Here is a 21,550-nt window from a genome sequence, read left to right on the forward strand (position 1 = left end):
TGTGTCTGTGGTTTTCTTCATTTTCCCTTGCTCCAGACAGGGTGGGACCAGTGGAGTATCTTAGATGTCTGCTCACAAGCTTTCAAGACCCCAGATACTGCTCATTAAAGCAGGATGTAGAACATTTTCTTCATAAACTGTGTTATGCCAGTTGAGCTAGATGTCCCCTGAGACCATGGTCCCCAACAAGGCTATAATCTTCATGGAAACAGACTACCACATCTTTCTCCTGCGGAGTCGCTGCTAGGTTTGAACCACTAACCTTTCGGTTAGCTGTCGAGCGCTTAACCACTGCGCCACCACTGCCTAACCACTGCACCAGCAATTCCATTTCTGAGATGCTTCTTTTCTATTAATTTTAATAAAAGGATATTTACAAATTGAGTAATTCACTAGTTATCCCTTGGAAAAGGGAGATGGGGAAGACTAACTTCACTGAGTTGCAAACCTTCAGTCTGCTTTTTTTTTTTTTCTGTTGCAAAATAAGGGCTGAAATTTGTCCACAATAAATCCAGGCACTTTACAAAAAATGCATGTATAGAATATGGGTTATGATCCCAAACTGTCTTATAAATATGAAGATACTATAATTGTATCTTTGCTTATCTTCTCCCTTCTCCACTATCCCAAAAGAATACCCGTTACCTGTTGCTGTCGATTCCAATTCATAGCGACCCTATAGGACAGAGTAGAACTGCCTCATAGAGTTTCCAAGGAATGCCTGGTGGATTTGAACTGCTGACCTTTTGGTTAGCAGCCATAGCACTTAACCACTATGCCACCAGGGTTTCCATCTCAAAAGAATAAGTCACAGAAATGTATATAGCTCCAAGAGGTGGGTGAACAAAGGTCACTCCCCGAAGACAAGACTTCCTAGAAACTCTTAACAAAAGCACACTTATAAAAGGATCATTTCACTACTTCTACTTTTAGTGTATTTCAGACACTTTTCAACATAAGGGACTTGTTTGCCCTTCATATACACAACAGTATTAACTAAATATGCTTACAGAACAGTGGATTGATAAACTGAACTTGTCTCACTAAGAACACACTGGTATAGACCCCTTCCACCTGCACCCCCTACCCCATCCACCGAATGAGCAAACAATACCCAGCTCAAAGAGTTGAAGTTTATCAATTCCATTCTAAAGACAGTCAATCCTGTGAAAAGTACTTAAAGTGTGTTATTTTACAAAGATTAAATGTTTTATATGTCCACTGTATACACAATAGTATTGAATAAACTGCATACATGTAACAAAGGCTGTTAATCTGAAAGTGTCTTCTAAATATGAACATCATGGCCCAGAACCCTCTCTCTTCTCTTCCGTCTAATCATTATCAGCCTAGTAAACAAGTATAAGCAGTCTTTCCTAGGAATTTCTTAAAACATGCAAAAAAGTATATAAAATGCTTTAGTTTACAATCTCTTCTTTTGTCAAATATTAGCAATATCTGTGATCTAGAGAACTGGATGTAAAATTAAGACTTGTCCATTGTATACACTGTATACACAGCAAAGTAAAATAAAATGCAGATGGCACGCAGGACAGTGGTTTATCTTGCTTAGCAATAAACATACTGGCCTAGAACACTTTATTCTCCTTCCTTCTCCCTCAATTCACAAGCACATGTCTGTACTGCTCAAAGAGAAGGTTGAATAATTCCATTTCCAAAAGGCAGTATTTCATATGAGTTATTAATTTCTTTTATCCAAGCATTTAGTGGTCATTTTTAGATCACTTTTACTATATGCTATGTATGGCTATATCTCTGTATGCTTTCACTAACTCCCATTAGAATTCATACTGAAATGAATTCTTGGTGTGTAGAACTTTGTTACATTTGTTAAACGTTTTTTCCCATCCCACAAATGGTTATCTCCTCCCAGCTACCTTTATTTTCTAGGTCCTTGGAGTCATGGTTTCTCACTTTTTTTCCTTTGCTTTGCATGCATTTGTCAAATCTGATATTGCATACTTTTAGGGTTTTTTTCTGCTCTTATCTTTTGGAGCATGCTTTTTTTTTTTTTTCCCGAGCTTCAGTAAATTATACTTGAACTACAGCAGTAGCTTCCTTAGTACCTTCTTAGCCTTCAGTCTCCTTCCTTCCCATCGTGGAATATTTGTTTCAAAACTCTCTTTGCTAGCTGGTTCTGTCAGGGTAATGTCAAAGGAATTGTAGAGCCTCAGCATTGTAAGGGATCTTAAAAGTCATCTGGTTCATACGGTTGTCTTTTGTTTGCATCTTCTCTATCTTTCTGCTAAGTAACTTCTGCCAGGCTGCTTAAACTAAGCTTGAATTCCTCCAATAATAGGAAACTCACTCTCTCCTAAGGCTGCACATTCCATTTTTGGACAACTGTGGGTTTAAATTAAGTCTTCCTTATGTTAAGGTGAGATGTATATCCTTGTAGCTTCCACTCATGGCCAGATTAAGCAATGTGAGGGCCCTAAGCACTGATAATTTGTGGTGTCCCCTCCTCTACTTACTCACACATTTGAATGGGATATGTGAGTTATATACATACACGTATGTGTGTGTGTGTGTGTGTGTGTCTTAGCTATGTATAATGTAACTTGTTTTTGACTATAATATTAGCAATTGAATGCAAAAGTGGCGTTTGCCATTTTAGTGGAATGAGATGAATTGGATTATAAAATTTTTAGTGGATGCAGGATACTAAGATTTTCACTATATTTCTACAAAAAGAATATTTCACATATTCTACAACAAGCAAAATGAGTCAGTGAACTTAGTTGTTTCAACGAGCAATGTAAAATTCTGTTATCTCCCACAACGAAAAATTGACTTTCACTAATTTTCCTTTAAATGACTCATGCTTTAATTTTGATGCATGTTTCATAATAAATGCTATAATTATAAATGAACAAATGAAAAGGTATCATAAAATAAAATTTAATGATCAGAAAATAAATGTTACAACAAATTACTGTATTTATTTTTAGGTAGATCTTTGATTTCTAACATGTTATAATTAAAAGCATTCCTTTCTATTCTTTGCTCTCATGAATTCTTCAATGATTTCATCTTAATTAAGCTGCCGAACAGTATCTACTTCCATACATAATAAGGATAATGAATCGAGTCTTTCTTGAAGCATTGTTGTATGCTGAGGATTTTTTAGTCTCTTCAGGGATGAAAATGAGCATTCTGTTGTGCAGTTTGTGATCATTAAAGTTAGGACTATGCATAAAGCAATCTCAACATTGGGAAAAATGCATTGTATTTTATCTTCTATTATGAAGTCATATGTACCTACATGAGTAAAATTTGTCTTTCCTGAATCTGTAAACTTAGTATTATATTAAATGTATGCTAGATTGCATCTGCGTGTATGCCAAACATATTTTAAAGTTAAAGTTATAAATATTATTGTTTACAAAAAACTTAGGACATAAATCTGTACGTAAATGCTGTACAGTTAAAAAGTAACTTGATTGAATTCATTGCAATGGTCAATTTATTCAAGTTGCCTTGCTTTTTTTGCACATCATCTGGGAGTGGAGTTCCCATTGGTTGTTTACCAGGACAAGTGCAAGAGCATACCCTTGTGTTTGTATCATGGCAGAGAGCACTGCTGGCCCTCCTGGCTGGAGTTGCTGGATCAGCAGATGTGGATGTATAACATGATTCTCTCAAAATGGGTCAGAGACCTGTTATCTATTAATATAATCCACCCTTGCTCAGTATCCAATTATGTTGGATCCAGTTGCATATTAGGTGAATGCAGCAAAAGTTAGGCTTGACAGGCCACCCCCACCTCTTGTTTATTAGAAAGAAGTAGTATACCCCCAAGAGACCTGCCAGGATAAACCTTTCAACTACATGAGAGGGGACTGTAGGAGACAGATACCAACGAAGGTGTCGAAGTGGTAGGGGCCTCATAGCTTAAACAACCTTGCGTGTGGGTGCCCTTGTGACCCTGCATGAACTTTATTCCTGGCTAGCACATTCTCACACACTGTAACTGGTATCAGTTTCATTTAGTGCCCTGCCAGTTCCCTTCCACTGTGGCGCTCGCTGTTCTTTGTGTCTTGTCTGCTTGGCATCTATAGGTCTTTGCTTCGGACAACTGGTGCTCCTGTTTTGTTAAGGCCTGAAGCACATGCTTGCCTTGCTTATTGGATAATCCATCCCTATTTCTACTACAAACTCTAGCTCTCCCCATGAGACTATACAGTACATGAATAATCCTACTTCCCTGTAAAAGCCCTTTAGGTATGTGAAGAAAACTATTCTGTCCAGTCCCCAACTCCCCCAGATTCCATCTTTTCTCTAAGCTAAATCTCCCAGCCTGGTTAGTTCCTCCAGCCAGCCCTTTAATGACTTGATTTTTAGCCCTTACCATCCTATTCACATTTCTCTGAACTTTTCCATTTGTTTATATTCACCTTAAGTTCTGAAACCCAGAATTCATTGGAGCACTTGAAGTAGTAAAACAGACCTTTGTTCAAAACATCAGTCTTCTTTTAATGCAGGCTGAAATTGCATTAATGTTTTTAACATCCACATTCTGTCTTGACTCATTGAATTTACTGTTGAGTAAAAAACCCCTAAGTTATCTCTCACAAAACCATACCTCCTCCAGTTGTTCTCAAGTACAGAAATCTTACATTTATTCTTGATAACTTTTATCTTGTTAGAATAGCTCTGTGCTGTTCTACAGCTATAGCTTGTCAAGAAATAAAAGATTTATCAGCGTATGATTTAATTGAGGATATATACACTAAATAAAATAAAAACCTAAGAACTCTAAGAAGACAACTTAATATAATGTCAATTGTAACTATAACCAACATTTCTCAAAGTTTCCTCTGGCCTGCATTAGAATTACCTAGGAGCACTTACTAAGTATTCAGCCTCAGCTCCATTCCAGACTTACTGAATTGGAATTTCTAGGAGTGTTGCTTAGAAATATACACGTTTTAACAAGCTCTATTTTATGTTAAAGTTTGACAGCCACTATTGTAAGTATTGAAGAATTGAGCACAAAGCTGTGATCAGAGTGAGATGGTACTTATTACAGAGGTGATTTCTGAGGAACAGAAGAAGAACATGAAGTGATAGAGTAGATGTTCCAGATGTAGGCAAAGAAGGAATAAATTGTCTTCTAGAGAAGACAGATATTTTCTAAGCTAAAGCAGAGGCCCTCGAGAGCAACAGATAAAATGGGTTTGAAGCTAAGGGACAGAGGAAAAAAGAAGAAAGGAAAAGCCGTAAAATTTTGAAGCCAGTAAGGATATATGCTGCCAGATAGTAGCAAGGCAGGACCTGCTATAATAAAAGCATGATCTTTGTCATCAAGAATTTGTGAAATACCAGGCAACACCCTGTAAGGGAGTATAAAAGGGTGGGGGTGTCAGCAAAGATTAGTTTGGAGAGTTGCTACACTAGCCCATCTTTAGTTCTAGGCTATCTGATGAGAAGATCTATATTAAATCTCAGTTGAATCATTTGGATACAGACCAGTCAGGTGGTAGACATCTTGCACAGCTGCTTCGTGCTCAGGGCATAGGGGTATTTCACTTTATCTTAACGGAACTCAAAGTGCTCTTGGCATTTTAAAGTTGGTGGAGCAACAGCAAGTCCCTACTAGACAAATGATACGTAGAGAATGAATAATCAAAGACCTGACTACTCAAATGGGGTCAAGAGTTGTGGTCTTTGTCTTTAAATATTTCCTCTTCTTAAAGATGTGATAAGTGCACAAGTAAGCAAACGTAGATGGTAATGTGTTTTAGAAGCTGATTGACGGTCTTTCAAACAGACAAAGAAACAAAAGGCCCTCCTGTAGCATGAGTTGATGGACTTTATGCTCCAAGTCCTTATTGCATGACTGGAAAAGACTAAATGTTTCTTAGAATAAATAATCGTATCATACAACTAAAATTGTAAGTTAAGTAGAACTAAGAAAACACTCATGACTCTACCTCTAATTAACAAGTTTTAAATGAACCAGAAGAGAAGTTAGAATTATGCAAACTTTAAAACAGAAGGTAAAATATTAATTTGCAGTGTCATTTTCTACAAGTGCATGTTTTATTTAAAATTAAGCACTCAAGTCTGGTTTGTACAACTGCAGAGAGAACCTTGCAAGACTTGTGAATACGTCCTGACTTGCCATTAGTCTTTTGATAGGCTCCTTCTCTGGCAAACATGGTGACTCTGTCTACATTTGAACTGGAAGCTACTTGGGATTCCCCTTGAAACATCAGTCATCATTCAAAACCCACTTCACACTTCTTTCTTTTTACAGATCATATTGCCCCCAAAATAAATTAAGCACTCCTTATTTTGACGCTAATTTGACAGAGATCGTGTCTAATTTATTATCATCCTGCTTACTCTTGTGTAAAATTAGTGTTTGCTACAGTTTTTTCCCCTCTTGGATACCTAAAAGTTGACAATTTTTTCTCAATACAGCTTCCACTGATAACATCTAAGAAAAACAAAGAAAAATCACTACTTTTAAAATAGAGGAGTTTAACAAAGACGAACTTGTCCCTTTTTTTGGATAATGTTTTAAAAAGACTGTAAAGAGTAAACATTACTGTTTATTCCTTTTATTACGGAAGTAAGCTATGTATTTTTCATTGAGATATTTTAAGAAAAGATACTACAATGAAGAAAATTTTTGTGTATTCATTTTCATGGGGGAGGGGTGAATATACCTTATCATAGTGGGTAATGTCCTATTCTATTTAGATTTTTCGATCAGAAATCATTTCAAACTGTTTCTAGCACATACCTTAAAGCCTTTTGAAGTTCTCTCCACCAAGATGTGTATGATTATAATCAACGGCTGTCAGCACCTGGAGCTCAGACAGTATTCTGAATTTTGTATATTGTTGGAGGATAGCTGATGCGACTGAGAGAGTGATAGACATAAGGTGAGAAGGCATATAATATTAAACACCTCGAACTCAGAGGCAAGGAATGGACTTCGGTGATCTAGCATCGCAAATATCCTTTTGGGTGAAGTACCTAGAAATTGCCCCCGTTCTCCCAATAGGACCAGGTCATCCCAGGTGAGCTGGCAGAGCAGGGTGTATATCCCCTAAGAAAGGGGTTGGCAGCTTTGTAATATCTGGTGACTAGGGATGATGAAAGTGATTACATTTGAGAGGATGAGGGAAACTTTGGAAAAGAATATTCTTATTATGATAGAACAGGGGGGATAAAAAGGATAGAGGGATATGTACATGTGGAGAACTGATAATCATGGTAGCTTAGTTTTACGGATGGGCTACATGTTGTTCTTCGGTGCTGTTGAATCAGTTCCAACTCATAGCAGCCCCGTATATAACAGAACGAAACACTGCCCGGTCCTGCACCATCCTCACATGTGCTTGAGCCCATTGTTGCAGCCACTGTGTCAATCCATCTCATTGAGGGTTTTCCTCTCTTTTGCTGACCCTGTACTTAACCAAGCATGATATCCTTCTCCAGGGACTGGTCCCTCCTGATAACATGCCCAAAGTACACGAAATGAAGTCTCACCATTCTTGCTTCTAAGGAGCATTCTTGGCTGTACTTCTTCCAAAACAGATTTGTTCGTTCTTCTGGCAGTCCATGGTATATTTAGGCTACATTTAAAAAAAAAAAAAAAAATCAAACCCATTGCCGTCAAGTCGATTCAACTCATAGCAACCCTATAGGACAGAGTAGAACTGCCCCAGAGGGTTTCCAAGGAGTAGTTGGTGGATTTGACCTGCTGACCTTTTGGTTAGCAGCCAAGCTCGTAACCACTGTGCCACCAGGGCCCCATTTAGGCTGCATATTGACCCTAAATGAGCTTGGAAATCTTGAGAAATAGCTGTGGATTGACTCTGCTGAGGCATAAGAGAAACAGGCAGGATTGACCCAGATATTAGTCTGCCTGAAAGAGAGGCTAAAGCTACAGAGAATCCTGACTTACTGAGACTCTGTTAAAATCTTTGTGAAACTGCAGTGGTCCACCTCATTGACTACTATGTTAATTTAGAGCTTGAGATTCATTAGTGTTATGGGCAGTATATTTTGCAAAGTTTAAGTGACAATAGTGTTAAACAAAGTTTTAAGGGGCCAGACGGTCACAATAGCCAGTCTCAGAAAAATTTGGTAAGTGAAACAGTCATTTGTTTTCAAGGTTTACAGCCACCTAACAGTGACCTCGGAGCCCCGGTGGCGTAGTGGTTAAGAGACTGGCTGCTAACCAAAGGGTCGTCAGTTCGAATCCACCACCTGCTCCTTGGAAATCCTGTGGGGCAGTTCTTCTCTGTCCTGTAGGGTCACTGTGAGTCGAAACAGACTTGACAGCAGTGGGTTTGGTTTCTTTTGTTTTTGTTTTTGGTAACAGTGACCTAATTCCCACATACCAGTTGGCGGCCTCGTTCCATTTTATCACTCATCTACAGCAAGATGATAAAAGTAAGCTAATCGTAAAAATAACCAATATTTACGCACTCTTGCTATGTGCCAGCAAGTATGCTAAATGCTTTATGTGCATTATACTTAATCCTCATATTAGTCCTCTGAGGTAGTTACTACTGTTATTTCCAATTTATTGATAAGGAACTGGGGTCTAGGAAGGTTAAATAACTTGCAAAGATTATACAACTAGTAAGTGAAAGAACCAGGATTTGAATCCCAAGCAAGTTGACTTCAGAGTCCCCATTGTTAACAACATACATAAAAATACATATTTAATACAGAGGGCTGTCTTTTATTCTGATATTATGTCCTACCGTTAGATATTAAAATATATGTTCCTATATGAAATGGTGGTGATATCAGGTTTGATTTTTTTTTTTTTAAGAAATCTTTACCTTGCAAAATAAAAACTAGGCAATGCAATGATAGTATTTCTCCCCAGCTTAAAAAAATATGTTCTTTTGCTAGTTTGTGAAATACAAGCCTGAGAACCACTGATCAGAAAGTTGACGCTCCTAGTTAGTAATGTTTAATGTTCTCTAGAGGTTTTTCACCTGGTTTATTTCCTAGTGCATTTAATCCAGTCAGTTTTCACCTGTCTGGCATCTGACCACAAATTATACTTACAGCCTTTTGACACACATCTATTGTGAAACATAATTAAAATGCAGTCTTTGTGGTTCATATTCTAGGAGATCATTTAAAATGCTTTTTGATAAAGGTGTCTAGAATGAGATACAAATCAACCTTATACTAAATTCTTCACAGCATATAATCTTATAGTGAAGTTCCAGTGTCTCTCACTTAAGTCTTTAGTAAACAATGGTATTATCATTTGCTCTGCTTATTCCTTTGCCATTGAATTATAGCTTTGAATAATAGCTGTTACAAAGTGATACATTAATAAACACTAACACTTCTCGTCACTAATATTCGGAGAACAATGTGTGAGAGAGGGAAAGAAGCCCTGCTAGATCGAAATGAACAGGGGGGCCAAATAAAGAAGCTGTCTATCTTACTTGCATCTCCTAAGTGCAGACTTCATTGTGTGTGTTTTATTTACCTGTGTGTCATTGGTGACTTTAGCATCTATGTAGATGATCCTTTTGATAATCAGACTTCACCTTTTTTTTTACCTCCTTGCTTCCAGTAAACTTTTCCTGACTTCTCTACTTCCAATAAACCTTTCCTTCACCCCACCCTAGCCATCCACTCTGGTCATACCCAAGGTGTTTTCATTACCAATAGCCACACCATCTCTGGGATCTCAGTTTATAGCATTCTACTCTCTAGTTACCTCCTATTTTTTCCTTGCTTACTTCTAGCATTCCCCTCCCCCGCAACTCTAGCAAGTTTGATTCCTCTGGATCCTCCCATTCATTTACTCTTAACGCTTAACATTTTTGTCCTCTCTTCCCTTCTCACCCAGCCATGGTTTAACATTTTTATCCTCCTTACATACACGCGCAGCAGCCTTACCCCTCTTTTTCTATAGTATGTGGCAAAGCTCCTGGTGTTTATGTTTCTCAGCTTCCTGCCTACTCTGTTCCTGTACCCTGGCTGCTAAATATAGCTTAAGAAAAGCAGAAAACCATGGTGTCTAATCTCACTTTAAATTTATGAACCAAATCTCAAAAGGGCCCTCAATATTTCCTGGAATCGGTATTTCCTGACTTCCCTTCCGTATTTCCCTCGCCTAGTCAGTTTACTCTCCTGTTCCCTGAGATGACTAGTTCACACCTTCCCCACTCTCCTCAAACCTCCAACACCTCCTCTTCCCTTCCTTCATCCTCACCAACAGCTGATGACCTGGAATCCTATTTCACTGAGAAAATAGAAGCAACCAGAAAAGAACTTCCTCATCTTCCCACCACCAAATACATCATTTGTTAAATGAATGAAAGAAAACAATATCCTTGAACTTCATTTACTCCTGTATTCAAATATGATCAGCAACTTAAATTCCAAAACCAAATCTATAAATCTAGTTTGGCCATTTTTTGATTATACTTTACTCAGCCGCCTTCCTGTATATCACTATAACCAAGAGTTGTCCAAGAGTTGTTATATGTTTGTGCCTCATCCAAATAAAAACTAGTGGCCTCTGGTCTCTCCATCACCCCAGAACTAAAACAATTTCTGAGGCCAACTCTTCAGACAGGAATTGGACTGGACTGTGGGACATAAAGTGATACTCGTGAAGAATGTGCCTCTTAGACAAGTAGATTTAGGAGACCAAAGGGGCGGCTTTTGTCCAGAGGTTAGAGGGGAAGGCACAGAGAGTTAGGAGCTGATTGAATGTTCATGGGGAATCAGGGGCGGAGGGGAGGAGTGTGCTGTCGCAGAATGGGGTGAGCGGTTGGAGTCTCATAACAATGTATGTTAAAAAAAAAACTGTATGGGAGACTAACTTGAAATGTAAACTTCATTTAATTACATCAATAAAAATAAAAAATAAAACAAAACCTAGACTATCAAAAATAAATAAATAAAACTTAGACTATCAAAAACAAAAAGCCAAATAAAAACTAGGTATTTTTTAGAAGATGAGTAATAGGATCAGTTAGTAAAACAAGCAGTTAAGTAATTGAGTACAGGCATACCTCATTTTATCGTGCTTCGCGTTATTGTGCTTCGCAGATAGATTGCATTTTTTGCAAATTGAAGGTTTGTGGCAACCCTGCATCGAGCAAGTCTGTCAGCACCATTTTTCCAATAGCATGTGCTCACTTCGTGTCTCTGTGTCCCATTTTGGTAATTCTCGCAATATTTCAAACTTTTTCTTTAAAAAGTGATCTGTGATCAGTGATCTTTGATGTTACTTTTGTAATTGTTTTGGGGTGCCACAAACCATGCAGGTCTGCCCTTTGCTATTTAGTTCCCTAGCCCAAGGCACTGATACCCGGGTGTGAGGGGGCCTGAAAGACTTTTTTTTTTTTAAGTAGCAGCTGAAGTCAGTACAGCTCTGCAGTCAGACAGTCTAGCAGCCAGAGGTCAGAGGCTTCCCCCATGGCAGAGCCAGGAGAAGCTCAGGAGAAAGCAGGGGCATCATCAGGGCTTAGGGGTGTCCTCCTGAGGCCTCTGGCCCCATTTATTATTCATATGCCTCTAGTGGAGGTGGAAGGATTTTAACGCTTAACTAGGCGAAAATCCAGAGCCAGCCAGTGGGGCAGTGAGCCCTCAAAAAGGTTAAGAACATTCCTCCAACTGGACTTCCACCCTCTGCCTCTTTGTTCTCTAGTCCTTCTCCACCCTACCACCAGAGTTATCTTTTAAACACTTAACTTCGGTGTGATTAAACACCTCAGATGACTTCCCATCACCTATGAAACAAGTTAAAAACTCCTGGGCTTGGTGTCAAGGCTTTCCACAGTGAAGTTCTGGCTTAATCTGTCAGCCTTATCTTCAAGCGCCCCTCTCTCTTCACCTCCAAAGCTCTAGCCACAGCACCTTATTACTGTCTGTTTTGGAAGGACAGCTTCTGTGTCCATACCTCTATGCCTTTCATCATGCTATTCTCTCTCTTTAGGGTGCCGTTTCCTCTCCCTTGCCCAGTCATTCACCTCTTACTCATCCTTCAAGACCCAGATTGAAGGTTACCTCTTTCCCATGTCCATCCCTGATTTTGTGCTCTGAATCAGTCTCTCTTGGCTAGGTTCCAAAAACATTTAATACATATCTCTGATTGTTGTTGTTGTTAGGTGCCATCAAGTCAGTTCCAACTCATAGTGACCCTGTGTACAACAGAACGAAACACTGCCGGGTCCTGGGCCATCCTCACAATTGTTGCTATGTTTGTGCCCATCATTGCAGCCACTGTGTCAGTCTGTCTCATTGAGGGTCTTCCTCTTTTTCGCTGACCCTCTGTTTTACCAAGCATGATGTCCTTCTCCAGGAATTGATCCCTCCTGATAACGTGTCCAAAGTATGTGAGACAAAGTCTTGCCATCCTTGCTTCTAAGGAGCGTTCTGGCTGTACTTTTTCCAAGACAGATTGGTTCATTCTTCTGGCAGTCCATGGTAGATTCAATATTCTTTGCCAACACCATAATTCAGAGGCATCAATTCTTCTTTAGTCTTCCTTATTCATGTGACGTATCTCTGATATGTTATATTATAAATAACCTACTTTTATTTCTGTCTTTTCTACTAAACCAGGAACGCCCTGCAGCTAGGGACTACCTTTTTCATCTTTGTATCCCTAACACCTAGCTTAGTGCCTGGTCCAAATAGGAGCTTAATATACCTTTGTTGAATAGAATTACTTATGAAGAGTTTTTGTGACTCATTTAAAATTATAGACCAATGCTTATTTAATAAGTCAGAATAGGCAATGATAATAAGAACAACCAAGTCCCATTTCCACTGCTTATTCAAGTAAGTACTTCCTTTGTGGAAGTGGATTTTGAAAATCTTCATGTATCGATATCTATATCTATATATCTGTATCTATATCTATCTAAGTTCTTTTCTTAGGGAAGGCTTTTTTTTCCCAGTGTATGTTTTTGATGTGCTTTCTTGAGCCTCTAAGAGAATTACAGTTCTAATGCAGACTAGAACTTCTGTGACATGCCTGTTGATATTATATCGAATAGATTCTGTCATTTCAGAAGTCTGTATTACACGTAATTATTTCCATGGACATGCATTTTCTCTCCTTTTCTTTAAGCTTTCATGGTAATAGTTTGTGAATTGTTCATTTTATAAACTTTGAGTCAACTTAATTCAAAACACATTAAATTGAGCATTTTCCATGTACAAAAACAGTTACATAGATAAGGCTCAAGTATTTATATATTATGTAGTTTGTTTTGCTAAATTTGCAAAATCCTCATCATTGCAATGTGTTTTTTAGGTATCCAGATTAATTCAGCTATGAAAGTAAACACTGTTCCATAAATTAAGAACTTCAAATAATTATTAGAAGTGATCTTCTTTCCCTCATTTTCTTTGAGTTTTGTAGTTCACTCACTTATTGAGTGCATTATGCTGGGTGTTTGCGATTCAGGGTTAATGAGGCAATACCTGCCCTTGAATAGTTTACAGTCAAATAGAAAAGAAAATATATAAACAAATAATTGCAATTTAAACCTTGGATAAGAAAAAGGAACTTCTCATCTGAGACCAAGGTTGAGATTGAGAATGATGTGTCTGCAGATAAATTTGTAGGTAGAGGAGCAAGGAACCAAAGGGAGTTCATGGCTGATAGTCTATTTTTTAAAAAATGTGTGAAGTAGGAACCAAGGTCATCTCTGAGAAATGGCATGAAGAGGCTCTTGAGAAGAATGGTAAAGACCTGGATAATTACCAAGGACAATAGGAAATGAGCTGACAAAGTAAAGGGTGAATGTACTATTGAGAAAGCGGTGAGAGTAGAACTGAAATTGAATAGCATGAAATTGTGGGGATATCCATCAGCTCAGTGGTGTAGTTTTCTCCAGTTGTGCTCTGTGGGCAATGCGTAGGTGCTGTAAAGTCATACTGTGTTGAAGGCTCATGGGATGGGTATAACAGAAGTATAGGAAGACCAAGGAGTTGAGAATCATTGAAAGAAAGTGTGGCTTAATATGGAAGGAAGTTTGGTTAGGAGGAGTTGATACAATTGGAGAAAGTGAAGAAGAAACTAGAGATGAGGATAGGGTCTGGTACTTCGTAGGTACTCAGCAAGTCATCATTTCCTCCTTTCTGGCTCTTTCTGTCTGTGCCTGTGTCACCACTATGCTCCTGTATGGTTTAGCTATATGAATACTTTCAAATCATGATGGTAGCAGTTATTTTGGAGGGGAAGTCGAGGAACCAGGTTTCAAAAGTCCTCATCAGATGTGTTTCAGTGGCTGGGATGCTGGCAGTACTTGGTGATTTCAGCCTCTAGGAGAAGCTCAAAGCTTATCCACTTACCTCTCTGCCACTTGGTTGAAAGAATGGGCAAAGGCTCTTTTTGGATCATGGTTCTTGGGGTGAGAATTTGCACTATGATGAGAAGGGTTAAGACTCTAAGCCTACAAGGGTTTCCATTAAGTTCCCCGTGTTTCTATAAGGCTAACTATAAGCGCAGAGCTCATTACTTTCAAGGACTTAAAAGGGAGTCCTTTCTTGAAATAAAGATAGAAGTAATGACCACGCTGGCAACCCAAAGGGCCTGCCTTCTCAGAATCTGAAGTTTCTGGTAGAGTTGTGATTTACTTTAAATATTAAAGCATTAAGTGTATATTATTTTAATTTTTCTTAAAGATATAGTTTTTAAGGTTTTCATCCCAAATAAGGACAAACCGTTTTCCATGGAAACACATGGTTTATATTACGTTTCCAGAAATTTTCTTTTTCACCTGTAGTTTTGAGTGTAACACTGAAATCTAGTAATTATTTCCCAGAGTGCTTTTTTTTGGTGTAGTATAAAGAAAAAACTCTTCAGAAAGGAGTCATACATCTTAACTATGAAACTGCTAGAAAGGTGAGGATTCCTAGAGTGAGTAAACAGAGACCACAGGTCATTATGATCTTAAGAAAAATGGAGTCAATGCTCGTGTGGAGTTGGCTAAAGAAATCCTGCGGTGTCTAGATCATCAGTCTTGCTGTTTTGCTGTTGTTAACAATACCTTTAAGGCATTTAGAAATACTTGCCTAGAAAATTATTGAGTACTACTCTTTTGACATTTCATCTTCATCTGTATTGCCCTGAGAAAGCATGTGCCTCACTTAGCATTAGTCACACAAAGTAAGATTATTAAACTTTATCCACAAAGTCTGTAATATCCATCTGGATTCTGTGGATTGTCCTATACCCATCCAACGCAGACATGACTAAGGTATGGTTTCTATAGCCTGCTGTATCATAATAGATTTGTTTTGGGTTAGATTTGCCTGAAACAGATCTTTTCCCCCAACCTTAAATTAAAGGATAATGAAAAATAAGTAATATTTCCTAGTTAGGTATTTAGATCAAAGAGATATTTTCAGAGTTAAAAGTGTTTATTCTAAATGATAGTTGAAGTATACTTCACAAAGACCTTTAATTGGCAGCATTTTCCCTCAAACATTAGTGCTGGTGTAGGAATTGTTTCTGGCTTTTCTATAAAGAAGAGCTTCAGTTGTTCTTGTTGTTCTGTTCATGGCACATAGATAGTAATATATGTTAAATAAAGGCGTTGATGTATTTTTCCTAAAATGCATATGAAGGGGAAAGAGAACTTTCCTTTAGATGTCTTACTGGGATTTTAGTTAGTTGATGTAAGACTGTTTTGTTTTCCTTTTTAGGTTGCAAACATGTTAAAGGCATCCTGTTATACGGGCCCCCAGGATGTGGTAAGACTCTTCTGGCTCGACAGATTGGCAAGATGTTAAATGCAAGAGAGCCCAAAGTGGTCAATGGACCAGAAATCCTTAACAAATATGTGGGAGAATCAGAGGCTAACATTCGTAAACTCTTCGCTGATGCTGAAGAGGAGCAAAGGAGGGTAATGTGAATATAATTATGATTTATAAGAGCTTGTTATTGCTTATATGATAAATGAAACCCAAATTTATGGTGGAAAACTTGTTACTGTGTTCTATATTTTGAAATGACTTGCTGGTAAAATTTATTTAGTACCTAGTTTATGTATGGCACTGAGCTAGAGATTATAGAGGATATACATGATGTGAGCAGATGTCATTACCCGTGCATTCATAATACAAAGGAGGATGATTGTATAAGCCAAAGGATTTGCAAACACAGATCATGACTATCTTTTTAGGTGACACTTCTATTCCACATTGCTTCCAGAGACTTGAACTCATTTATCCTTTGAAAAAAGGAGAAATTAAATCCATAAATAGACTTGCAGAATTATATGTATGTTAGGTCCACGTGCAGAAGGTTAGCATACTTAACGCTGAGTCAGCTCAGTTGTAGAATGACAGGATTGAGTTGCCAGGGGTGAAAGGAAAGCTTGATTTTGATCTTAGAAAAAATAAAATTAATTAAAAATCAAACCACAGTTTACTGATATTAACGTATTTCATTGACAGAAAATTTAAAAACAGTGCCATGGGATTTCTGGTTCTGGCAATACGGTAGACTAAGTAACTTGAAAAGCTTCCTTCTACAAACACCTTCAAATACTGGGTAAAATACAACTAAAATTATTTTAAATGCGTAGTTGAGCTCTCAAGAAAGAAAGGAAAATCTCTGGAAATGAAAAGAAAATTCTGAAAATTAGAGTAGTAAGGATGTGAGCTGAAGCTTTTGGCCTTGGTAACCTGTGGGTTTGAGTTGTAACACTCACTTGAGGGCAGTAAATGAATCCTTAAATCCACTTAAGGTGTGGACTAAGACATGCAACCTTCAAAGGGTTGTGCCCTCAGCAAAAAGAGTAGAAAATACCTGTCTGCCAGCACAGAGAAATAACAGAAACGTTTATCTGCCTGGGTTCTGGAGTGGGAGCTGGGGACACTCCCTTAGGGATTCTAAACCATGGATTCTTGACTCATGCTGGTTTTGGATTTGAGTACATATGACCTATGTGGCCTGTGACCCCCAAGTTGAGAAATTAATTAAGAAATTAGTCCTGCGCTAGGGATACCACAGGGTTGTCAGACATAAACAAACCCCAAGGGATGCTCCCACAATCCAGGCCAGAAGGGATTTGCACAGAAATTTTAGTGCACAAATGAAATAAAAAATGACAGAATACTGACTGTCACGTGTCCTTTTAGCAAAATGGGGTGGTCCAGTTTCTTTTCACAGAATATCGTGCAATGAAAACTTCCTGTTGTTTAAGTAACTGGATGAGAATGCCATTTTTCCTTTTTAATCTTTAGAAATATATCATCCACTCATCAGTTCTTGAGTTTGAGAAAATTCCTGTTGGATATCATCATCTGAAGTTACAGAATCTGAGCGTTTACTTATTTGATCAATTTCACCACCTTCATTAGGATCTCAAGTCCTGCTGTGTCTCTCTTTGCATTCATCTTCTGATTCATCTAGTGATTGTGAAGCATCTTTCTCTTTCACTTTTCTTTGCCATTATGGGTAGGAAATAAAATCTAAATTCTCAACCGTTCAATAAAAGCTAAAATCAGGCATTAGTGTCTCCAGACTTCTTGTATACTTGCTTGAAAGATGTTGCAATACTTTGGGCAACACAATAAAAAACTGAAAGATTATGTCATGGTGATGATTTATTTCACTATTGCATTATTCCTATAGGCAATTTCACCCTTCTTTCATTTTCCTATTATTTTAATCGTTTTTAGTGCAGTTGGAAATAAATGATGAGTGATGATGAAATCATTTCTAGGATGATGAAATAGCAAAATGTTTTAAGATGTAAGTAAAATAAGCTCACTAAGATCTTATAAAGGATCTTAGACTTATAAAACGGTCCAGTGGACTCAGATGGTAATTATAAGATAGAATGAGCTTTATTCTATTAAAAAATATATATTTTCCTTTTTGTTCTTTGGAAGACCTCTAAGAAATAATAAAAGTCATGAACTATCAATCCTTAAAAATAGGTCTGCTCTTAAAAAAAATCTAAAAACTAAAATTGGGTTTAGTGGACCTTGATGCTATACTGAGGATTAGATACTAAGCGCAGGTGGGTTAAAATGCCCTATAAAGAAACATTTTATATAATCTCAGTTGTGATGGTTTCGACATGGCTGCATAGATAACTTTGGTTCTGTTTTAAAACATGACACTCCAAAAAAAAACCAAACCCACTGCTGTTGTATGGATTCTGACTCATAGCGACCTGGTAGTGTTTCTAAGATTGTGAATCTTTACGGAAGCAGACTGCCACATCTTTCTCCCGAGGAGCCACTGGTGGTTTCGAGCCACTGATCTTTTTGCTAGCAGTTGAGCACTTTAACCACTGCACCACCAGGGCTCCTAAAATATGACACTGCTAATGATGAACCTTGGTTGGCCAAGAACTTCAAGGTAGATGTTAATCATAGCCAGTCTTTCCAGTTATACCTTTCTCAATCTTTATATCTTGAAAATGGCTTGACATACTCAGCTGATGACCCCATGGAGGGTATATGTGTGTTACATAATAAAGAAAAGCATTACCTCTGTGATTCTGGACAATCCAGGCTGACGGAGATGAACACTTGCATATAGGTCAAACTAGTTAAATATAGAACAGCTGCTTTCGAAGACTGTTGCCAGCAGCTCAATAACATCAGATCTGTTTTTGGGGGAAAAGTCTTTGCAGATGGTGAGAACAGAGCTAGAAACCAATGAATTGAAGAGGATTGTATGGTGGAGATTTAAACCCTTTGATAAAGAGTTTATTGGTGATTCAGCTGGATTAATCTGTGAACATTAATCTTGACATCTTCCTTACCTGATTACTAATTTGTTGGAATAAGCACTTGCCTTTATTTAAGTAACACACCTGTAAAAATTGTTGTTATTGCACTGACTAGGTTGGGGGGAGGGACCTGATGACAGGTCACAAGATTAGTAAGGTGCTGAAAAGGTCAAAATTGTACTGAATTGTGTTTAGGACAGATTGCCTCCGCGATCATTTAATGAAGCACAGTGTTCTTATTGTCTGTGGCTTCCCTGTGCAACTAGGTGATTTTTGAGGTTGGACTGAGAAGGAAGCTATAATTCCAGTGTCAACACAAGACACATTGACAGCAAAATTCTTACATTAATAGCAGCTTTTTGTTTCATGCCATATTGGGCAGGCAACCTTGAATAAAAATGTCCTTTAAAAATAATATTAAATCTCACAATTTTTCAGTCACTAACAGGACTGTCCATGTTTTGCACAGAAGATTGCAAAAAATTAATACCCTAGTACATAGAAGGAGCCCTGGTGGCACAGTGGTTAAGGAGCTCAGGCTGCTAACCAAGAGGTTGACAGTTCCAATCCACCAGGTGCTCCTTGGAAACTCTATGGGGCAGTTCTACTCTGTCCTATAGGGTCGTCATGAATCAGAATCAACTCGACAGCAACGGGTTTGGGTTTTGGGGCTTAGTACATAATGTGATTTGGCAAAGCTGAGATTGTAGTTCCAGTTCCTCATCCCCAGTTTTTTCTATAGATGGAAAGATGAAAAGTTTTTGGTGTTCAATTTTTTTTTTCAGCAGCAAGCTGCTATTTATCGTCAGACATAAATACAATGAAAGAAGTGAAGTTGATTTTTTTTTAAGATTATAGTTTTTAAAACATTTGTGGAAGGAAAACAGTTTCTAAGTAATGTTCAGGGGAAAAAAAATAAAGCCTAGTTAAATTTTAAGGAGCCCTGGTGGCATAGTAATTCAGAGCTCTGCTGTTTACTAAAAGGTTGGCAGTTCAAATCCACCAGCCACTGCTTGGAAACCCTATGGGGCAGTTCTACTCTGTCCTGTAGGGTCCCTATGAGTCAGAACTGACTTGACAGCACCTAACAACAACAGTTAAATTTTAGAAGTCCTGATGGACCTGTGACTATCATATTGTATAGAATTTCATTAAAGAATGGACACCAGTCCAAATATGAATAATAGAATTTAAGTATTATAAGATCTTCTATCTGGTTTTTTTTTTTTAAATTATAATGCAGTAAAATTGAGTTTTGTTCTCTTCGGGTGTACAGTTCTTTGAATTTTTACACACGTACAGATACATGTAGGAGCGCTGGTGGGACAATGGTTAAGCACTCAGCTGCTAACCGAAAGGTCAGTAGCTCAAACCCAACAGTGGCTCCGCAGAAGAAAAGACCTGGTAACCTGCTCCTGTAAAGATTATAGGCTAGAAGGGGGAATGAAGAAAACAAGACACAAGGGGAAGATTAGTCCAGAGGACTAATGGACCACAACTGCCATGGCCTCCCCAGACTGAGTCCAGTACAACTAGATGGTGCCCGGCTACCACCACTGACTGCTCTGACAGGAATCACAACAGAGGGTCCTGGATAGACCTGGAAAAAAATGTAGAACAAAATTCTAACCCACAAAAAAAGACCAGACTTACTGGCATGACAGAGACTGGAGAAACCCTGGCCCCTGGACACCCTTTTAGCTCAGTAATGAAGTCACTCCCGAGGTTCACCCTTCAGCCAAAGATTAGACAGGACCATAAAACAAAACAAGACTAATGGGGCACAACAACAGCCCAGGGACAAGGACTAGAAGGCAGGAGGGGACAGGAAAGCTGGTAATAGGGAACCCAGGGTCAAGAAGGGAGAGTGTTGACATGTCGTGGGGTTGTTAACCAGTGTCATAAAACAATATGTGTACTAACTTTAATGAGAAACTATTCTGTAAATGGTCATCTAAAGTAGAATAAAAAAAAATTTTAAAAAGATTACAGGCTAGGAAACCCTACAGGGCAGTTCTACTCTATCCTCTAGGGTTGTTATGAGTCAGAATCTACTTGATGGAACGCGACAACAACATAGATTCTTGTAACCACCACCAAAATTAAGGTACAGAACACTTACATCTCCTCAAAAAACTACCTCATGCTGCCTCTTTGTAGTCACCTTCCTGCCACCCATAACCCCTGGTAACTACTGATTCCTATAGTTTTGTCTTTTCAAGAATGTCATATTAGTAGAATCATACAGTATGTAACCTCTTGAGACTGGCTTTCACTGGGCATAATGCCTTTGAGATTCATCCAAGTTTTTCCATGTATCAAATGTCCCTTTTTATTGCTGACTTGTATTCCATTCTATGGATGTACCACAGTTTGTTTATTCATTCACCCACTGAAGGACATTTGGGTAGTTTCCAGTTTTTGGCAATTATGAACAGAACTGCTATAAACGAAGGAATGGGATTGTTGGGTTATACAGTGTTTTATCTGTTTTTGATAAAAACTTTTGTTTTGAAGTTCTTGTTTTTAATTTTTATTTTTTTATTGTTGTACTTTAAATGAAGTTTACATTTCAAGTTAGTCTCCCATACAAAAATTTATACATACATTGTTATGTGACCCTAATGGTTCTCCCCACTCCTCCTTTCCACCCCTGATTCCCCATGTCCGTTCAACCAGCTCCTAACCCTCTCTGCCTTCCCATCTCACCTCTGGACAGAAGCTGCCCCTTTGGTCTCTTGTATCTATTTGAACTAAGAGGCACACTCCTCACGAGTATCACTTTATGTCCCACAGTCCAGTCCAATCCC

At 38.2% G+C, this 21,550-nt stretch overlaps 1 protein-coding gene across 2 annotated transcripts in view; it reads left to right on the top strand.

The window, feature by feature from the left end:
• NSF (N-ethylmaleimide sensitive factor, vesicle fusing ATPase) overlaps positions 1 to 21,550 on the top strand; it is a 170,171-nt gene that overhangs the window by 69,826 nt on the left and 78,795 nt on the right. For both annotated transcript variants that reach the window (XM_004374265.1, XM_023729398.1), the window contains exon 9: positions 15,694 to 15,893. In XM_004374265.1, coding sequence (XP_004374322.1) covers positions 15,694 to 15,893 — 200 coding nt within the window. The remainder of the gene's footprint in view (positions 1 to 15,693; positions 15,894 to 21,550) is intronic.

The sequence above is a fragment of the Trichechus manatus genome, unplaced genomic scaffold (genome assembly GCF_000243295.1).
Source record: "Trichechus manatus latirostris isolate Lorelei unplaced genomic scaffold, TriManLat1.0 scaffold00028, whole genome shotgun sequence".
In the NCBI taxonomy this organism is placed as follows: Eukaryota; Metazoa; Chordata; class Mammalia; order Sirenia; family Trichechidae; genus Trichechus; species Trichechus manatus.